General features: G+C 53.6%; 1 protein-coding gene across 9 annotated transcripts in view; it reads right to left on the reverse strand.

Annotated features, from left to right (window-relative positions):
• Positions 1 to 16,486, reverse strand: part of MSI1 (musashi RNA binding protein 1) — a 31,170-nt gene extending 14,684 nt beyond the window's left edge. For 4 of the 9 annotated variants that reach the window (XM_062631223.1, XM_062631222.1, XM_062631221.1 and 1 more), the window contains exons 1-6: positions 16,280 to 16,486; positions 15,977 to 16,017; positions 15,771 to 15,852; positions 15,573 to 15,657; positions 10,945 to 10,986; positions 9,146 to 9,238 (exon numbers count right to left, since the gene is read on the reverse strand). In XM_062631223.1, the coding sequence (XP_062487207.1) occupies positions 9,146 to 9,238; positions 10,945 to 10,986; positions 15,573 to 15,657; positions 15,771 to 15,852; positions 15,977 to 16,017; positions 16,280 to 16,338 (402 nt within the window). In that variant the 5' untranslated portion in view covers positions 16,339 to 16,486. Of the gene's footprint in view, positions 1 to 9,145; positions 9,239 to 10,944; positions 10,987 to 11,112; positions 11,593 to 14,169; positions 14,657 to 15,572; positions 15,658 to 15,770; positions 15,853 to 15,976; positions 16,018 to 16,279 lie in introns of those variants that run through there. The other 5 variants (XM_062631224.1, XM_062631226.1, XM_062631218.1 and 2 more) reach the window with 5 other exon arrangements.
• Positions 16,487 to 20,530: the final 4,044 nt, after the last annotated feature.

The following is a 20,530-nucleotide window of genomic DNA, read 5'->3' on the forward strand; positions in this document are numbered from 1 at the left end:
TATAACTCGTGGGTTTTATTGCCAACAAAACCTACACAAGCATCTTCTCATCCCCTTCCAAGGCAACAGGTGAGGCGAGTTGGGTGGTATCAGACAACACAGAGCCAGTGCTGTGAGGCAAACTGGGGACCTGCAACCGGGAGAATTAGTGCTGGAGCCTACAAAGGCCAGCGGGACACTGCAGAGCCAGGAGAAAGGCCTCACTTGTGTCCACAGAGAGCAAGCCATTTCCAGCACCCTGCCAATGGGGTGCCCCAGATTGCCCCTAGCTCTTGCTAGGTGAAGGGATCGGGACCAGCTGCTGCAGAGATTCCTGAGGCCCAGAACTATCAGAGCCTTGCATGAAGCATTGAACACCAAGGTGATGGAGGTACCATGGCTGAGGGGACGGAGGTACCATGGCCGAGGGGACGGGGGTACCACGGCCGGCTCCCACCAAACCCCGGCGGCCCCAGGCTGGGGGCAAGCCGGGCCTGCACCGACCTCACAGCCACAGCCGGGCCTGAGTGGCAGCCCCCGGCGGGCCGCTATTGTGGCAGCGAACCGACCCCCCCCGCCGCCACCGCCGCGCCGGGCCCCAACAAAGGCGGCCGCCGGCGGGGCCGTCACCACGGCAACGGGCCCGCCAATAGCAGCTGCGGCCCGGATTAGCGCCGCGCACAAAGCCGCCCCGCTGCGCCCGCCCCGCCAGCGGCGGCGCCCTCACACGCACCGCAGCCTGCGCCGGGCTGCGGGAGGGCAGCGGCGGGGACCGAGCCCCTGCGCGCCTCGGGGTGCCTGCCCGCAGCCCGGCACCGGAGAGGAACCGACACACACCGACCGAACCACTGCACACCGACCGAACCACCGCACACCGACCGAACCAAACCAAACCACCACCGCACATCGACCAAACCACACCGAACCAAACCACCACCACACACCAACCAAACCACACCAAACCAAACCACCACCGCACACCGACCAAACCAAACCACACCGACCAAACCACCACCGCATACCGACCAAACCAAACCACCACCACACATCAACCAAACCACACCAAACCAAACCACCACCGCACATCGACCACCACCGCACACCAACCAAACCAAACCACCACCGCACATCAACCACCACCGCACACCAACCAAACCACCACCGCACATCAACCAAACCACACCAAACCAAACCACCACCGCACACCAACCAAACCACCACCGCACACCAACCAAACCACCACCGCACACCAACCAAACCTCACCAAACCACCACCGCACACCAACCAAACCACACCAAACCACCACCGCACACCAACCAAACCACCACCGCACACCAACCAAACCACCACCGCACACCAACCAAACCACCACCGCACACCAACCAAACCACCACCGCACACCAACCAAACCACACCGAACCAACCACCGCACACCGACCAAACCACCACCGCATACCGACCAAACCAAACCACCACCACACACCAACCAAACCACACCAAACCAAACCACCACCGCACATCGACCACCACCGCACACCAACCAAACCAAACCACCACCACACATCAACCAAACCAAACCACACCAAACCAAACCACCACCTCACACCAACCAAACCACACCAAACCACCACCACCAACCGACCAAACCACCACCGCACACCAACCAAACCACACCAAACCACCACCGCACACCAAAACCACCACCGCACACCAACCACACCAAACCACCACAGTGCACCAACCACGACAGCACACCAACCACCACCGCACATCAGGGACTCTCCCACAAGGTCTCACAGTGAGACCCCTCCCGCACTGACTTTGTGCCCCTCCTCATGCGGGACAGTGGTGCCACCATCTTGGCTCCCGCCTCAGAGGGAGGCAGGGGGTGTGGGCTGAGGCAGGTCGTGAGGGACTGAACGGGCACAGGGCAGGGGTGTGGTGGTGTGAAGGATGGGAACAGGGATATCTGGAGCAGGGATATCCGAGGCAGAGATAAGACAGGTCAAATACCAGAGAACTGGATGCGGAAGCGAGGAGAACAGCACTGAAGAGTCCCAGAAACACCACTTGAGTTCATTTGTAATGGGATTGGGAAATAACCAACGGTCATGACTGCACCTTAACAAAGGATTTTTTACCGGGTGAACTGTCTTTCTTCCCATTCTCCCTTCTCCCCCTTAAATAAATATTTGTTTCACTTCTTCAAACAGAGTTAAAGCAGCAGATCACTTTCCTAGCAAACTGTTTAGCTTAGTGGTCAAGGCTCTCTCTCAGGGAGAGATGCAACTTGCTGTCCAAGCCTTACCTATGCAACACTTGAAGTTAGAAGTTCAAGGTTTGTTCATTTTAAGGGCTGAAGTCTCTCCCCACATTTAGCCATGAGGGTTAAAAACACTGAGGCAGACAGATGGGGTCCCAAGAGCAGTGACCTGCTCTCTAGGTGGAACCTTCCCAAGGAACCCTACCACAGCGAACCTCTCCTTTGGCAGGTATTTGGCTGCTCAGGGACAGCCACCAGACCTCTGAGCCTTACACCCAAGCTGCCCAGCATCATCTCCTCTCAGCTCTGTCTCCAGCAGCTCTCCCTAGCTTTGGAAAACCAAATGGGAGTGGAATAAAGATAAAGGCTTTGGCTCAGCAGAGGTAACGCATTCAGAAAGTGAGGAAAGGTCTGTCCCTGGGAATGAAGCTCTCCTAATCCCTCTTGGATTTGCCACTGCTGAGACCTCCTGCAGCCGGGCAGCAAGCAGCACCTTCCCAAGGAGGGGATGGGCCCTTCTCAAACCAGCACCTGCTTTTGATGAGAGCAGTGTGGTGGTGACAGGAACAAAACATGACAGTCGCATGTTGCAGAGACACTCCATCAAAGCGGCCCTCAGCCTAGCTGAAACATGAGGCATTTCACACCAAAACAGAGCACGCTTCGATCCACCTGGCCTTGGCCAAAAGGCCTGATGTGTTAAAATGGCTTCAGTCTTGCTCTAATATCTTTAAATATTCCTGGGACTGTCACAGATGTCTGCAAAAGAGGAAGCCAATGAAAGCCTCATGTAGATTTAAAGTAAATAATGATGATATTTCCAATCCAAGTGTGATGATGTCTGTTGGATGCACTTCCGCATGGGCAGATCTTGAAGAATGCTGTAAATGTTCAAGCAAAGGCTGTGCAGAGATAGGCATCTTCCACCTGAACAGCAGCTAAAGATGGCTGGGCTGGGCCTGCAAAGGACCATGGCAACACACTTGTAGAAAAATCAGGCAGAAGGATAACAACTGCTGAAACAGCTTCAACATGGGAAATGCAAACCAAATGATCTAGAAGCGATCCAGTCAAAAGAGGGCACTGCGAGGTTCTCCCAGCTGCTCAAACAGGACAGGTTGATTCCGGGGTATATACAGTGACCCAGAGCCCAGGTGTGCTGCATGGCTCCAGGAGGACCCTCCTTACCCTGCTCTGCAGGCCCGATCCCAAAACTCTGGGAATGGGACTCATCCAAGGGACAGATCTCGCTCCGTGCCACAGGTGAGCAGGACAGCCTGTCCAGGTGTCCCTGCCTGCTCTTGCACCGTGCTGTGGGCACCTGGCAAATATCAAATGAACCACTGAAGACCTGAATGACCATTACTGCTGCGGCATTTTTGGCTATCTGCCTACCAGATGCGGAGCACAGAGAACCCTTTGTTCCAGAGGCATTGTTACCACAAGCCAAACTGCCTACTGCCGCAAGAGAGGTGATCAGATTCCCCTTCTCCTCCCTTCCCCATCTGTTCATTGCAACTGTGTTACGCGTGAGAATTTGCATAAATTGCCCTCTGATCTGTGGAAGAAAATCCAAAATCCAGTTTGGAAGCCCACAGCAGGTTGACAAGTAGCTAGAAAATTCCAGAGAGCAGCAGATTAAGGATTAATTCATTAACATTCTCCTGATCCAAAGTGGGGGAAATCGTGCCCGCTGTAAGCATAGGAACAAGTCTTCCTTTAAAGAAATCCCCCAGCAGTCTCTGAAGGTTCTCCAATTAGTCGGCAAGGGAAACTTATTCTATATAACCAAGTCAACCACATCATTTTCCTGGCAGGTGCACATGAATATGCATTTGTGACAGACACACAAACCCTCATCAAACCCAGTGCCTCGGATACGGTGGTTTCCCCTTGTTTGGGACAGTACCAGAGTTGTTGCTCAAGTGAGATCTCAGAACCTGTCTCAGGCAAGCGGTCCAGAATCTGGACTGAGTATTAGATGGCAGCCTAAAGGTCAGAACCGTCCTCAGACCTCGGCAGATCTTTTTTCTTGTTTGCTTCTAGGATATTTTTAGAGAGCAGATCTCTCTGCAGGCATGATCTTGCCTCAGAGAGGCTGAGCTTTCCTGACCGACTCATCCACATCACCTGCAGGCCCACGGAGGGATGCAGGCTGGTTTAAAGCACTTCTCCAGCACCCTTGGAGCCACAACTGATGAGTGAGTCATGCAAAGACGTCACTGTGAGTATATTTCTTGCACTGCTGCTTCATGAAATGCAAAATCACCCAAGAAAACCATGAGTTCAAACACCCAAACTGGGTCCAGACCCCATTTCTTCCAGTACTTCTGCATTCCTACTTCCCAACAGGATCAACTTCTCTCCTAATGACAAACTAAAGACTGGCTGCACCAAGTGAGAGCAGAGGTCGACCTTGCCCAACACACTCCAAGGTACCAACAACAGACACCTTTGGAAGAAGACAAAAGCAAGGCAAGGATATTACAACAGACCCCAGAGAAGTCCATCATCTCCCAGGCCATTTGTGACTTGGGGACTTCCTGAACTCAAAGGGGTGTCTGCATATTTAAAACACCTTCCATGGATTTGTCCAATCCTTTTGGAGCCTATGCAAATTTCAGCAACAACATCCTGGGGCAAAGGTTTCACATCTTTAATAAAGTCCATAACAAAAAGACCTTATTTGTTCTGAGCTTCCTATCTCACATTTTACTTTACCACAAAACCTCATCAGACCCAGCTGAAAAAGAAAGATGATCCAAGTTCTTTCAGTTATGATTTAAAACAAATAACCTTGCTTACAAGATCAGAGACCCAATGGTCCAAAGCAATTTTATAGACAAACCCTTTCCCCCTAATAGAGAACTTGTTCCCGCAGGTTGAAGTAGAAAATGGGGAAGCTGGGACCCATGCTCCTGAGACACCCTCATATGTGTTGAACTAGACAGAGGACTAGCTGTGCCTGAGGTGGTAGGCACAAGACATCCTCCTCCTCCTCCTGTCTTTCTGTTTCAGGTTTCAGCGAGGGTGGTAGCCTGAATCTAGACAGGCTGTTGAAATCCTTCCTTGTGCACTCTAAAGATCTCCAGCACCATCCAACTTAAGCCAAGACACTTGGCTACACATACTGCAAATGCAAGTCTTTCCAGGACTTCTGTCCTACGGTTTAAAAAATAATCTCCTTTAGAAAGCACGTCCATGGCCTTAGCTTGCATCTCAGAGAAATCTGGGGTTTGGAGCCAGAAGGGTTTCCTAGAGATCCCACTATGTTCAAAGCCCTAGCAGCTGCACCTGACAAATCACAGCCAGCTCGAGAGCACTTCTCTCAATCACTGAACTAAAAAAACAAACCAAAAAAAAACCCAAACACTCCGTGTTTTCTTCCTCAGGAAAACAGCCCATGTTTGTCAATCCCAGTTGAAAGTGGAAAGAAAAAAGACGGGATCCTCCTCTGAAGCAGAGAAACTCACACTGCTTCACCTTTTGGGCCTGTTAAAACCAAATACTTTAATACGCAGAACTGGGGGGCCAGCCTCTCCCTCTCCTCCCTTATCCCTGAAGTCTTACTCCCGGGTTTCCTCCTCACACATTTTCATTTTGATTTTGCAACTTCCGTGTTACGAAGCTGAGAGGAGGTTTTGGACACAGCAAGGAAAGAAAACAAAACCAAACCAAAACCAGGAGAGCAAGTGGAAATGCCGAGATGGAAAAATGAGCCTTGGGAATTCTGTTTTATGACATGGGAAACCATTTCATCTCCAGCCCAACCAAACTCCCATTTTTCTTCCTGCTAACGGACACACGAGGCACGTTGCTTCTGAGCCAAGATGCACTGACACCAGCTACCTTGGTAGACTTGGAAACTGCAGTTCACGGATTTGGACTGAAGAGAACATTATGATAATCTAATTTGACCTCATCTGTACTGCAGGCACAGCGCTTCCTCTCCTAATTCCTACAGCATGTGCATGCTTTCTGTCTGGACTAAAATGTAGTTTTCAAAAAGCATCTATCCTAATTTAAAGGCCTTAAGTGGTGGCAAATCTAACACGCACTTAGGCTTGTGGCCCCAGGGTTACCTACAAGACAACCTTCATGCACAACCCATTTAGCAGTCTGTACTCCCTTGTCCTTAGAAGCAGAGGATGATCCATCCCTGAAGCCCAGATCCAAACTGAGCTTGCCACTGGATTCTCAAAGACTGGCTAAAAATCATTCCCAGAAACCCAGTACTTTGATGTTGAGGAATCAAGCCAGGATGACTTAGTGGTGCCTGCTCGCTCCTCTCTAAATCCTAAGTGTTCCCAAGCTTCTCTGGACAGGCAGGAGGAAAGGGGAATGTCTCCTCCTGCCACATCCTAGAAAACTCAGAAGATGGAACACAGACAAAGCCATTTCCTCAGTCTCAGTCCTCCAAGGAAATGCTTTAAAAATCCACCCTTAACAATTCCTTTTCACACTGTTCCAGAATTCCAGAAGTAATACTGGCCCAAATGGCTTGGAAAATATCTTCTTAATCAGGATAACGTGACTGAAGCTTCATCATGTCTCACTTGAAAATGAAGACCACAGAATCAGGTGCCAAGAGTACCTCTAAAGAAGGGATCCTAGGAGACCTCTGAAAGCTAGGAGGCCCTTGAGTATCAGGAACTTACACCAAAAGAACCTGTGTATCAAAATCATGCTCTCCAGAAGTCACATCTGAGCCCATCATTCTCAGCCTTACCAACCAGAGTGGTACATTCAGAGCTCAGAACCCCAGTGCTGATGGCCACGGAGGCTTCCCTCTGAATCACACCTTCCCCCTGATCCTGCTCATCATCCATACAGAGCTACCAATTGGAAAGCAAGCATGTCTCAGGCAACAGCTCTCCTGGCCTTTGGTGAATTATTTGAGGCTTAGCCTGGAAACTGGTTAAAGGCCAGGTACGGCGGTTGATACAAGAGCTCTGTGGAGTCTCTCCTCAGCTGAAGCGTCCAGATGAGTCAGGAAACTGCCCCAAACACAGAGGTTCAATCTGCCCAGCCCTTGAAACTCCCCAGAGCCAAGAGGCCACCTGCATCAGCCTCATGCAGACCGTGAGCCCCGGATGTGTCCAGGATGCTGGCTCTTCAGCAATGCAGAACTCCCTTCTGCCCAGGCCCCAAGAAAACAATCTGACACAACCAGTTCTTGCCAGTCTTCTGACGTCAGGACAGCTTTCAGCACATGACCATTAAACTAGAGGAAGACAGCAGCATGACACCCCAAAAGAACTGGAAAGTACTTCTCAAAGTACAGCAACTGTAACCACTTGTAAACAGAGTGCTACATGACATGCTTCTGCTTCAAATCAGCAGAGGTACAGGAAGGTTAACAGGAGATTACGCCCAAGACACTTTGTTTTCCTACCAAATACATCCACCAGCAGCATAGGAGCACATGCAAGTCAAACTAACAATCTGCAGACTACAGAGACACATGGACACCACCACCTTTGGCGTCAGTGGTGGTGTCCTTCAGTGACACCATGTAAAAGCTCCTGGGGACACAACAGAGTTTGCTTGTTTCTTACAGAAAACAAAACCACACAAAGCCAACGACTAGCAAACATAGGGGCTATGTGAGCACATCTGCTATTGCCACTTACTCTTAGGGCTGAACGGAAAAACAAAGGAGCCCCACTCTGTAGTCATCGTCACGTACCACGACATGCAGATTTGACTTTAGAAGCTGAACAAAGGTACTGAGCAAATGTTTGTTCCAAACTTTCTGCCCAGAAGTTTCAACATGGCAAACCCAGTTACGAAACTCCATTTCACCAGGCAGTTAATGTCCCCTAACATCACAGCACCTTTTTGCAATCTTCTTTCAGAAGCAAATTAAGATGAAAGCCTTCATCCCTTACAATCTGCAGTTCTCTCCACATCCACGATGCTATGTCCTGGCCAGATTACCACCCAGCAAACTGTGTTCTGCCCCCACTGGCCAGGCAGGGAGGTCCCAACAGGTACAGAATCCAACACTTCCTTCCCCAAAGAGCAAACCCCATGGACAACACCACTGAACAACAGTGAAACAGTCACAATTTCCTGTCCCAGAGGTGACCACATACAGCATTCAGGTACAATGATCCCCTTCAGGTCCTAATCCCATTAGAAATCTTGGGATCCTTCAGTCTAATACTGAGAATGGCCTTGGGGATGCTCACAACCGCCTATGCAGCTGAAAGGCCAAGACTGAGACCCCTTCTATCCTCCAATTCCGTCCCGACTCACGGTTTGCACACCTGGCTGTCATGGATTATGGCACAAGTGACTTCCATCCACAGAAGCCCACCCTCCCCTAAGCCATCAGCTGGCCCAGAAGAACCAGACCAACACAAGGTCCGGCCAGAGCACCAAACTTTCTCCAAACATCCAAAACTAACATCACCACTTGCCCAAGACTCAGCACAAGTTTCAGGTCCAAAAGGCTTACTTTTAATAAAGGATAACTGAAACATCAATCACAAGGTTTCAAGTTAGAAACAGGCCAAAACTTCACAGATCTGAAGCTGCAGCTGCTCTGTTAGGAGCGTCTACAAACCTGCCTCCAGTGTTTGAACAAAGCGTAAATCTGGGGGCCACAGGAGGCCTCTGGGTAGGGAAAAACTGGAAAACCCTTTCCCTTAGCCCAGGTTCTGCCAACTCCAGGAACAAGCACAAACTCTTTGCTTCAAATCACCACAGGGCAGGAGTCACTGGTTGTTGCCCAAACAAAGACATGACAGCATCCAGTGTCTGTAACTGACCTTCAATCTACTTAACCCCATGCAAAAGACTTGCAAGCTCCTAATCCCGCCTCCACAGAGGTTCAGGAAACTCCTTTCTGCCTCAGAACGTAACAGCTTTGATCCAACAGCACTCAAGAGACTTACCTTCCCAAACTGCTCGAAATACTGTTTCACATCCTCCACAGTAGTGTTCACGGACAGACCACCCACAAATATCTTCTTCGTTCGGGTCACCATCTGGAAAAGGGAAGGACAGGAATTCACCGATTAAACCCAGAGCGAGCAGAGAACAAGATTCAAAAGGCCACTAACCCCCCCTGCGCTGACAGGAAGTGCCTGCCCTGTTACTGCAGCTGAGCATCCACCTTCTTGAAGCCCTCTGGCCAAACACAGCTGGCAGACCTGTCCCAAGTCAGAGCCCAACTCATGCTCTCACCCTCACACCATCCCATCGTGCTTGCCAGCGCCCAGCCACCTCCTCATCAGACAGCACGTTTCCAGCCTCTCTCCCCGCTAACCTGCTGCTGCTCCCTTGGCATCTTGACACCACCGCAAATGCAAGGGGCAGGACTGTCCACATGCCAGCCCTGCCACTTTGCCAGGCTCTCCCAGAGATTCCTGCTCTGCTTCCCATAGTGGAAGGACAGGCAGAAAGCCTGCAGCACAGACAGGCTTCCCCAGGCTTTGCCCTTCCTAGCTCACAAATCACATAGCACCCAGTCTTGAATAAAATAAGCTTCATTTCACACTCATTCCCCAGTCACTTAAATGGAGGCTAGTCAACTCCCAGTTAAATCTCTTTTGCCTTTGCAAGAAGGTAAAGAGAAGATCCCTCTGCCACTTGTCACTCTTACAGCTGGGACAAGGAAGAACACTAACTACCCAGAGAGGGGCCACTGCTACCCGGCTGAGGCACACCAACATCCTTTGAACCAGCTCTCCAGCTGCATCCTCCCCTTAGCTGCTTGGCTACACCCCTGCTCTCAGAGGAACACATGGTCCTAATTACCCCAAGGAGCACAGGGCTAATCCGCAGCAATTCCCTGGCTTGGAGACCAGCCCGTTCTAACACTAAAGCACCTTCTGTCACCAAACTGCTTAATGGAATTAACCCAATTCCTACCATGTGCTTCCTGGCTCCAGTTACTTGGGATACCTGCTCACCAATTGTTCTCAGTGCCTGATCCCCCTTACTTCCCTCTCAGCATCAGTCTCCTCTTCCCTCTCTGCTTCTCAACACTGTTTGTCCCCAGTTCTTTCTCTCGTGACAGCACCTGGAATAGAGACTCTAAACTTTAAAACTCCCATCCAAGGGCAAAGTTGAAGGGAGACCCAAAGCCTAAAGGCAGTGTCCAGCCTGCTGCTGGCTCCTCAGATAAAAGTTTCTAGCTGCACGCCTGGAAAAAGTTTCTGCAACTGCTCATTTCACTGCCAGAGCCTCCTGTAGATAAGGTCAAACACCAAACTCTTGCCTTTTCCAGTGCTGAAGCACACAAGGCCATTTCACAACATGAAATCCTCCTCCCTGTCCCTGCCATACACCTATTCATGCACATGTGCATACATATGACCCCCTTCCTGCTGTATCATACAGCATCACGGAGCTGTTCCGCATCTCTTAAGGTCTGAAACTTCCAGACACTGGCTGCAACCTCAGAAGGATGAGGTCCACCCTGGGCAGCATTTATTTCATCAGCTCTAACTAGTGCATCCTAAAGTACAATAGAGGGGCCTCCTGGTTCCCCCAGTGCCGTGCAGACCCCCAGGGGCACGCTGCAAGCCTGACAGGAGCACACCACAGCACAGGACACCAAAGTGCTCCTGCTCCAGGTGGGTCCTGAGCAAACCCCAGGGAGCAATTCCATTGCATGCACTGGTAACCCTGCACAGAGGGACAAGATCTACCATCCTTTGGGGTGGCGAGGGCTGCCTGCAGTGCTTACCTTGGGCTGTGCTCGGCGGGGGAACGCTACCTTCGGGTCAATCTGAAAGAGATGATGGGAAGAACATGTGAACACGCTTTCACTGCCTATTTACAGGCACAGGGTTCCCTCCAAGCACACGGCTGTCTCTACCCACGTGGCACCTTGCTAAAACCCCAGAGAATCTACCTGATGTGCATAAAATGAAGCTGGCTGCAGACATCTTTCCTTCGCGGTAAGGTATAATCCAGGGAGACTACAAGTCCCAGCATGCAGCGGTCTGCCTCCAGCTGAGCGCTGGCCAGACGCACCCGAGAGCCCATCACATGCTGGGATTAACAGCTTGGGCTGCACCCTCCCGCTCAGCCTGCCCCGGGTGCCCTGCACCACCGGCCTCACATTAAAAGTGCTTTCTTTTGCCTTTTTGCTCTCCCCCTTCACCCCACCTGCAAGTAGAGAGCTCACCTGGGTACTAACAGAACAGAAAAGAGGCAGCGCACAAAAACCCCAACATTTCATCCCACAAAACACAGGGTGAAGACATAAAAGAGCAGACAGGACAGCACCAATGACCCCAGGGAGGCCAGAGTCCCCCGCCTGCGGGCGCAGGGCAGCGTGCTGCCCCCGTCCCCGGGCTGCGCCACACACAATGCCGCGCTGCCTCCCTCCATTGTGCCTGTGCAGCTCCTCCGTGCACCCGCTGGGGCCGCAGCGGCCGGCCCCACACCGACATGCAGGTGCCTTTTGCTGGGCTCAGCACCGACGAGCGTGTGGCCACACTGGCCTCACACCACCAGCAGCACAAAAGCAGGGGCAACACTCATGCAGCTGCAAGCCAAATACCCACAAAGGCTCCTCTCCTCAGCCACCACCTTTCTTTATAGCCTATTTTTACAGCAACTCCCGTAAAGTTACATCACATCGGGGATGATCCAGACCTACAAATCAGCTTACAAAGACCTGTGTTAAAGGCAGGTCTGGCTCATCCCTGCACTTGGACAAGCTGCAGCTGGGAGGGCAGCCTGGAGCCTTGTCCCATCTGCCCGGCCGCTCAATCAGCCCAAAAAGAAGCTGTGTTTCTCCAGCTCCTCTCATTGCTTTGTTCAGCTTTCCAGCCTGGCCGTCCTCCTGTCCCGCATCCTTTCACTTGTCACACAACCCAGGAGCTCGGCCTCCCTGCACCCTTCCACCAGCTTCTCTCCCTGCCTTCCCCACCTCCATCCTGACTCACAGCCTACAACATAAATAAACTCGGCACGTAAGTAAACAGAGGCAAAAGTGAAGAGCACAAATAAACTCAAAAATAAACCTCCCTCCCCTTGCTCCAAGAGATCAGCATACCCTCCCCTCCGCTGCCTCCCTGGGGCATCTGAACCTCCGTCCCTCCCCTCCTCTCACACACCCCCACCACCGCTTCCTGGCTAGTGCAGACACCCACAGCGAATTCTGAGGACAGGGGACGGCAGGAGACCAGGAGGTTGATGGTAGATAATAAGCAAAAACAATAATCTACTGTCTTTTACTTCTCAGCCAGTGTCATTCAGCTCCTGCCAATAAGATGCTTTCATACTCAGCAATGCTAAGCTCAGCCTCATTTTCTCATTACCCTGAGTGTGATCAACTGGGCAGAGATAACGTGTCCTCCTGGCTGGAGGGAGCAGGCAGTCATTGCCCAAATTCTTCTGCACAACCAGCTATTGTTGCAGGTAGAGGGAGGCCGGGGCAGCCCACTGCAGGGGCAGCCCTGGGACCGTGCAGAGGGGAGCGAGTTCAGTGCCAGACTCAAGTTACTCAAACTGGACTGCTCCTCGGTGCCTGAAGTCTTTCTAATTAAAGGAAAGGTGCTGGTACCTTGTTCCCTCCTTTCTGGTGTTAAAACAAACAGCCCTGGAGGAGTTGTGTTTCAGTGTCACCCACTGACGTCATGGATCCCTTTGACAAACCTAGATAGAAATCTGCTAAGATCATAAGAGCATTCAGAACTGCTCAGATTGTATCCAAAAAAAACAAAACCCTGAGACCAGGCTGCAGTGAGTGGAAGTCACTTGAGCTCAAACTGCTTCCACTTCACCCCACAAGACTCTGGGGAGGAGGCATCCCACTGATGTTGCAGGTGTACCAGCAAGCCAGCCAGGCTCCTCCATAACGCTCTTCAGGCCACCTACAGCACCATTTAATAGCTCAGAGCACTTAATTCCTGCGTTAACCCTGCTGGTGTCAGTGCCCCAAAGCAGGGGGAGCAGAGGGAAGGACCTGCAAGACCTCAGGACTGGGTCTGTTCATTCATCACACCTCCAGTCCCTTCATTCTGCTCATGCACTGTTCCCTGCACCACAAAAGATAAACCCAGCAAAAACTCAGCAACAAAGAACCACCAGGATGGCCCAGCGCTGCCAAGCCCGCTCTTCCCCAGCACATAAAGGAGCAGCTCAAGGCAATGGCCAGCTGCAGCTTTACAAAGTCACGCAAATCTTTTACCTTGAGCCTGCAAAAACAATTCTCACACCAAGCATTTTCACCAATAACCCTGTAGGCTCCTGTTATCTAGCTTACAAACAAAGAGAAGGCTGATAAGCACAAGGTTTCCCCAGAGAATCAGGCCAACAGCCCTCGCTAGGTTAGGAAGAACCAGAAAACAATGAAGCAACAAGTTGGGCAGACACTGTCTATCAAGCGCTGCCTGCCAGAAGGCACCAAGCCTGTAGAGAAGGCTGTCCTTTCAGGACACCGGCCTTTTCCTGCAAAGTTTCGGGAAACCCTAAATTAGGATTCAGATGAGTTTGTGTCATTTAACCCATGACTCGCAGCAGAGCCTTTCAGCTCAGTGTTTGGAAGCTCCCCGCGGTACCACAAGACCAACCTCTCACCAGGCAAAACACCACAAAACATCTGACCCGGACGAAAACCACGCTAATTACAAAATCAAAAGGAAGAGGGGGAGAGGATGGAAGTTCCTAACAAAGGAAGGACCTGGCGAAACTGCCCCATTCTCTCTGGGGCAGCGGCAGGGCGAGCGGAGCAGACGCAGATGGGAATTTCAATGGCCGGTCCCCACGCGCCCTGCGCCACGAGGCCCGTCTGTTGCCCGGCAGCGCCCGTCCGGCCACCCTGCCCAGCCCTCCCCGCCTCGTGGGCCACACAGTGGGCTGCAGTTCCGGGAGAAGAATGGAGCCCATGGGCTCCAGCCCGCTCCTGGCCCCAGAAACGCTTTGGGGATTAGTACTACAACGGACATCCATCACTTGCCTTTCCAAGAGGGGTCTATGCCAGCCCACAGACTCATGATGGGACTGGCTCAGCAGACACCGTGTTTACACAGGCTAGTGAAAAAAAAAAAAAAGAAAGAAAGAGAAAAAAAGAAAGCCCTGGGCCCTCCTCAAAAGACTTCATCATAACCCTCCCCCAGAGCAAAACTCACTTTACATCACTCCTGAAAGGAGGAGGGCTGTGAGTCCTGGGGACCCAGCCTGGGCCAGGAAGGCTGGGGTAGGTTTAACCGGGAGCTCCCGTGGGGAGGAAGGACCTGTGCACATCAAAGGGAGCGATCCAGGCAGTTAAACAGGAACAGACATAAATCTCACTGCAACTCACGCCGTAAACCCTAAGGAAGGGGGTCTCGCTCTCCCGCCCTCTCCCTTCTGCCAAGATAAAGGCTGGACACCCGAGCCACGCGCTGCAAGAAATGAAGTTGCTCATTTGGACTCCTCAGCAGCCCGTGCCAGGAGCCAGAACATATCCCCTCACCATGCCACCCCCCCGCGGCCCCCACCACTCCCCCATCCCTACCCTCACCTTCACCCCGGGGCAGCAATAAGGAAAAGGAATTCAGGGGCAGGCAAGTCACTAAAACTAAAGAGAAGGGACCTCCCACTCAGACACCTCACCCCCACCCCCAAAACAGCCTGCACATCTCCCGAGCGCCACAGATTTACAAGGCAGGACCGGGCATGATATGCCACCAACCCACAGAGCCACTAAAATCTCCCTGCTGGCCCAGCCGGGGCTCCCAATCAGCCCCCACTTGCAGAGCAAGGGCTGGAGTTGCAGCCACTCCAAGAGGCCAGTGGTAGCCCGCATGGGCGGGTGCTGGCCACATCGGAAACAATAAAGTCCTGAACCTCCATGACCGTTACAAAAACTTCACCAGGGGAAACCACAGCAGAGTCCTGGGGCAGCAGCACGAAGGGTCTCTGCCGGGGGCACAGGCCACCATGGCCAGGGGAAGCAGAGCCTGGGCTCTGAGGAGCAGCACCCCTGGGGAGGGAGCTGTACTCAGCAGCACATGGGGGAAGGGGCGGCTCCCGTTCACGCAAACACAACCGCATCCATTTCCCACTGTGAACCCCAAAAGCGCTCAGGTGTCCCAGCTCCGAGAGAGCCACGGTCACTCCTTGGAGGGGCAGGAGGAAAACTATCAGCGGTATACACAGACCCACATAAGCACATCGGCCCTGGGCCAGCAGCAAGCGCGGTTCGGGCGGCAGCCAGTACCCGCCGGTGAGCGGGACAGAGAAAGGACCAATTGATCCGTATCAGGAACCGATAGTTTACAACCTCTAACTAGAAATCAAACACCGCAATCAACGGCTGCTCCGAGCACAGCCGCTCCGCCGGCAAATGCACCCCTGAGATGAGAGAAGTCATCTCACCGTCTTGGAGTCCAGTTCGTGTCTGGATTGGGCCAGGACCTTGTCGACGCCAGCCTGGTCCATGAACGTGACGAACCCGAAGCCCCTGAGCCCCGCAGCCCGGGCAGGAGAGGGGATGCGGAGAGAAGAGAGAAAGTTGGTTAAAGTGGCGGCCGGGCCGCGGCGGGGGCGAAGGGAGGCGCGGGCCCGGCCTCTCACCTGGATCTCTTTGTCAGCGGGTCCCGCATCACCAGGCACTCCTTCACCTCGCCGAACTGGCTGAAGTACTCCCGCAAGCCCTCTGCAAGCACAGCGCCCATCGTGGGTGTCGCGGCCCGGCCCCGCCGCCCCCACCGGGCTCGGCCCGGCCCCGGCCCCGCCACCCCCGGCCCCGGCGGCAGGTGCGGGTCCGCCGCGGCGCTCACCTTGCGTGGTCTGCCAGCTCAGTCCCCCGATGAACATCTTGCTGCGGGAGGAATGGGAGAGCCGTGAGCGGGGCCGCGCCGGGGGGCCGCGGCGCCCCGCGGGGGTGGCGGCGGCGGCAGCGGCGGGGCCGGGCGGGGAGGGGAGGGCGCGGATCGGCCATGTTGGCAGCGGCACCGCCGCCGCCGCGGCTGCCCGGGCCGGGCGGCTGTGTCCGGGGGGAGGGGGCGGCCAAGGCCGGGGCCTGAGGGGAGGAGGGAGAAGGTTGGGGGGGGAGGCGGTGGGGGCGGCCGCCGCGGCGGTACCAGGGGTCGTGCGGGGAGTCCGGGGAGGCGAGGCCGGGCTGGCTGCCGTCTGTCTCCATTCGGACCTCTTCTCCCTGCGAGGAGCGGCGCCGCACTCCCGGGGCAGATGAGCGCTGGAAAAGGGGCCGGACGGACAGGCCATGCTGCCCCCTCCCCCGACCCCTCTCCGCCGGGCGGGGAGGGAGCGAGGGAGGAGGGCCCGGCGGGCACAACCTGCCCGGCTCCTCCCACCCCCGCCGGCCCGCCGGCCGCCCTGCGCATAAAACCCGCCGGCGGCGCCGGGGCCGAGCGCCGGGAGCCGCGCCCGCACCGCGTTGGGGGAGCGCGCCCGGGCACGGCGGCGGCAGCGGCGGGAGCAGCAGCCCGGGAGCCCGCGGACGCTTTGTCCCCGGCCGCGCCGCCCGCACCTGCCCCGGGGCGGCGGACAAAGGGCGGCGGGCGCAGCTCCCGGCGCGGCGATGCCGGAGCCAGGCCCGACCCCGTGTGCTCGGGCTCGCCACGGCGGAAACCGGACACCTCGGCCCGGACCGCCGGCACCGGGCGGGTTAAAGCCGGCGCGGGGAGGGCCCGGGACCGGCCTCCGCCACCATCCTCTTCACCGAAGGCGCTTCCAGGGCGGGACCGGGGGCTGCCCTCCTCACCCCGGTACCCGGGCCGGGCAGAGGCGAGCCCCGGAGCCCGCTCGCAGCCCGCGGGGACCGGAGGCTGCCAGCCCCGCATGGGGCGGCGGGCCCCGGGCTAGGCTGGCGCTAGGTACGGCCATGGAGCCCCCGGAGACACCGGCCCAGCCTGCTCCGGCCTCTGCCCACGGTGCTCCGGGGAGGGCGGCCGGGCTGGCCCCGAGGCCACCGCGCAGCTCCTCGCTCACTGAGATTGCCACAGAGCCGTGCCAAGCTCCAGCCTCTCACCACTGCCACACAAGTTCATCCACACGCTGATGGCTTCGGGAGCAGGTCTGTGCGCTCTGCCTCTGCTCTTGGGCAACCCGGCCCAGGTGCTTGGAAGGAGCTTGGTGAGGAGCAAACGCAATACTTTTAAAGCTAAAGTCAGATGAGAGTTGGAGCCTGTCCTGACTGTGCCATGCATCACTCCGAGAGAAAGCACTTGCTTGCATCTGTGGCACATCAGAACACAGCAGTGCAAAAAACCTCTGGTGATGGTCACTGTGAGCACCTCTCATTGCAGAAGGGTATCACAAGATGCCAGGTTCTATGCTGCCAAATACTCCCCACGCACATCTTTGGCTCTGCTCCTTCCAGCAGAAGTCTCCCCTGCACCCTCTTAGTGCCTACAGCAAGGCACTGACAGCACTCGGGTCAGTGTCATCCTCATTTGACCTCTCTCATGACTGCCAATGCACCTTATCTCCCTCCTGAAGAAGAACTGGGACACCTTTGTTCTAACAGTACTTTGTGATAGTATCTTTCATTACATGGGCTCATCCTGAGGCTACGACTCCGAGTTAAATTCATCCTCTGCCCGTTACCTCTGCCAAACCACCACCCACCCACTCCATTTCCTGAGCTGGGTCACTGACACTTTCCCGGCTCCTGGACCTGTAGGTGGGCTCAACAACACAACACCAGACACTCTGTAGCCATCGCTGAGCTACACAACATCCCAGCTCTGAGAGCTGTGGCCATGGAGCACCTCCAGCTCCCACTGCCACCCATCCAAGCTGATCTCCTTCTCCAGAAGGAGCTAGTCATCATTCTACAGGGCTGAAATCACCACTTTGGATGGAGGTTCTGGGCTGGTGCAGAAGAGAAATACAAGTAACAGCATACAGAGATGGCTCTGCAGTGGGCAGCAATGGGGAAGGGCTGTGTGACCAGTGGAAGCAGCGGAGCTGAGGCAGCATCCCAGCCACCTCCCCTTGTAGATCCCAAGAAACCTGGACGATAGAAGTGCTGTCAGGAAGCCACCCCTGCTTCTGGCCACGCTGCCCACACTCACTGCTGCTGCACTGCCTCCTGGCACTGCTCCCTCCAATCTGGATGGCAAATACTGCAAAGGGGGAGGACTAATGTTTTCAAGTTGCCTGGCATAGGTTTCATGCTGCATAAGTGCCCAATGTAGGCACAGTACTAATGCTAAGTAAACAAAAGATAGACAAAAGACACAAGAGCTCAGTGCTGGACACACTAAAAGATAACATCTCTTGGTTTACCACCAGTGCATTGCTCTCTTTTAAATGTCTGTTATTTCCGAGACAGGCAAAGTAGAGCAATCTGTGGGACACAGTGTTAAAAAGTTTCATTGCACCTTTTTTGCATGATGCTGTTTTATTCTTGCTCTCCACCAAAACAATACTGGAGAAGGGAGAACAGGATCAATGTGAGTTAACATCTGTGAACACCAGAGGAAAAAAAAAAAAGAGTGAGCCTTCAGGAGGATCTGGATGAAGGATGTGGTTGGACTTGCATCACTGGGAATGACACTATACCATGTAACTTATTCCAAGGCCCTTTCCAAAACATACATGCAATATTTTGTGTTTCCACCTTAGGACCCCAAACTGCTTTGTAAATACCAATTCATTTCTCTCTGTAACACACAAGACAGTGGGTCTTGAAAAAATCTGTTGATTAGTGACAGTAGGAAGCTTTCCTCATAGAGAAGTAAATATATAAAACATTCCAGACCTTATGATTAGAAAGATGATCTGCTGAATATCAGATAATGCAGCATTGTGTTCCTGGGGCTGCAGACAGACAGCTGTAGTGCCTCTGTGGCTGCTGCTGAGAGGTTGCCAAACACCAGCCGCATTAACAAAACTGCTCAGTTTTCTTGCTGCTATTCAGTGTCTCGTGTGTGGTAGAGTGACACTATCAAAATCATGTCCACTTCCTGCTGAGGAGGATGACTGGCAAAGCTCTGCCCAGCACCAGTGGCAGACACTGGAGTTATTCATGGTGAGAGGGAGGTTCCAAAAAGTGGAGGTTAGGGGAGGGGCAGCAGCGGCCTCTTTTCCTCCCTCATCGTATAAGGCTTAAGGAGAGACTGTGTCTTGGAGCCCTGTCTCTAGCCAGGAGGTTTTGGCAGTCAGGTACTACGAGATGTTTCACTTTTCATTTAGTTTGGGCAGTTGATAAGCAAACTTGAACTGGTATTCAAATCATTTTTGTAATATTTGTGTTATGATGCTTGACATGCAAACCTGGAAGATGTTAACCACAGCCTGGGGGCAATGCCAGCCTCTGGCAGCAGCTTCCAGTGGTGCTCAGGCCTGCTTTGGGAGGGATGCTGACCCTCTGGAAAGGCTGGTGGCAAAACCTCCCTGCTAGCTCTTGCCCAAGCCAGCCAGGGGTGTCTGTGCCTCCAAGGGAACCCACTGCTCAGCCAGCTCCTTGCTTCGGGCAAGTGTCAGGCACTTTAGATTTAGAGAAATCTAAACATCTAGGCTCCTCTAAGGTGGGGGAACAACAACATGTTGGCAACAGGAAGAGAGGAATGGCTGCAAAGGTGCCAAGGATTTCTTTGCTTCATGTAAGAAACCTCATGGAGATTTGCAATGGGAAAACAAGCTGCGTGGTGCAGAACATGGAAGAGCAGAGTGGGAGAGAACAGAGAGGAACAGGGCTGCATGCAAGGAAAAGAGAAACAGCCGTGGGTGAATAAAAAGCAGGAGAAAGAGGAGTACGAAGAGTAAATAAAGACAACTGGGATAACTGGAAGAAAGGAAGGAGGGAGAGAGGAGGACAGCACCCACACGACAGCAAGAGGGACGGGAGAAGAAAGAGAATAAAACTAAAAGAAGTCTGCATGGGATGTAAGTAAACCAGCAAGAGAACTTGTAGTGTGGTGAACAGGGACTAAGCATAAAACAGCAAAAAGGAGAGGTCTGTGAAGGACAGGAGGAGATTACATGCTTCCACTCACTGTCCTGGGAAGGATGGCTAAGGAAAAAAAATAAATCACAAAGCCCTTCCTGCTATTCTCCTTCTCTGCAAGCTCTAAAAACTACTACATGGTGTCCAGTCCCCATTCTCCTATCTAAACTGGTCCAGCAAACAAGGGAGGAAACAATGACTGCTCAGCCCTAACACTGCAGCTGCTCTGTACACCGAGAGTGCTCAGCACCACACCAGCTTGGTGCCACCTCCCTGCAGCAGCCTGCAAAGGGTGCCCTCTCCAAAGAGGAGCTCAAACATTTTCACTTCCCATTAACTTTTTTTCTTAACCCAACACTCCAGGGATTGCACATAAGGTGACAGAGAGAAACACCAGGTTTAAAAATGAACCCTCTCT

The sequence above is a fragment of the Pezoporus occidentalis genome, unplaced genomic scaffold, assembly GCF_034315485.1.
Source record: "Pezoporus occidentalis ecotype Australia unplaced genomic scaffold, CSIRO_AGI_Poc_V1 ctg37, whole genome shotgun sequence".
Taxonomy (NCBI): Eukaryota; Metazoa; Chordata; class Aves; order Psittaciformes; family Psittacidae; genus Pezoporus; species Pezoporus occidentalis.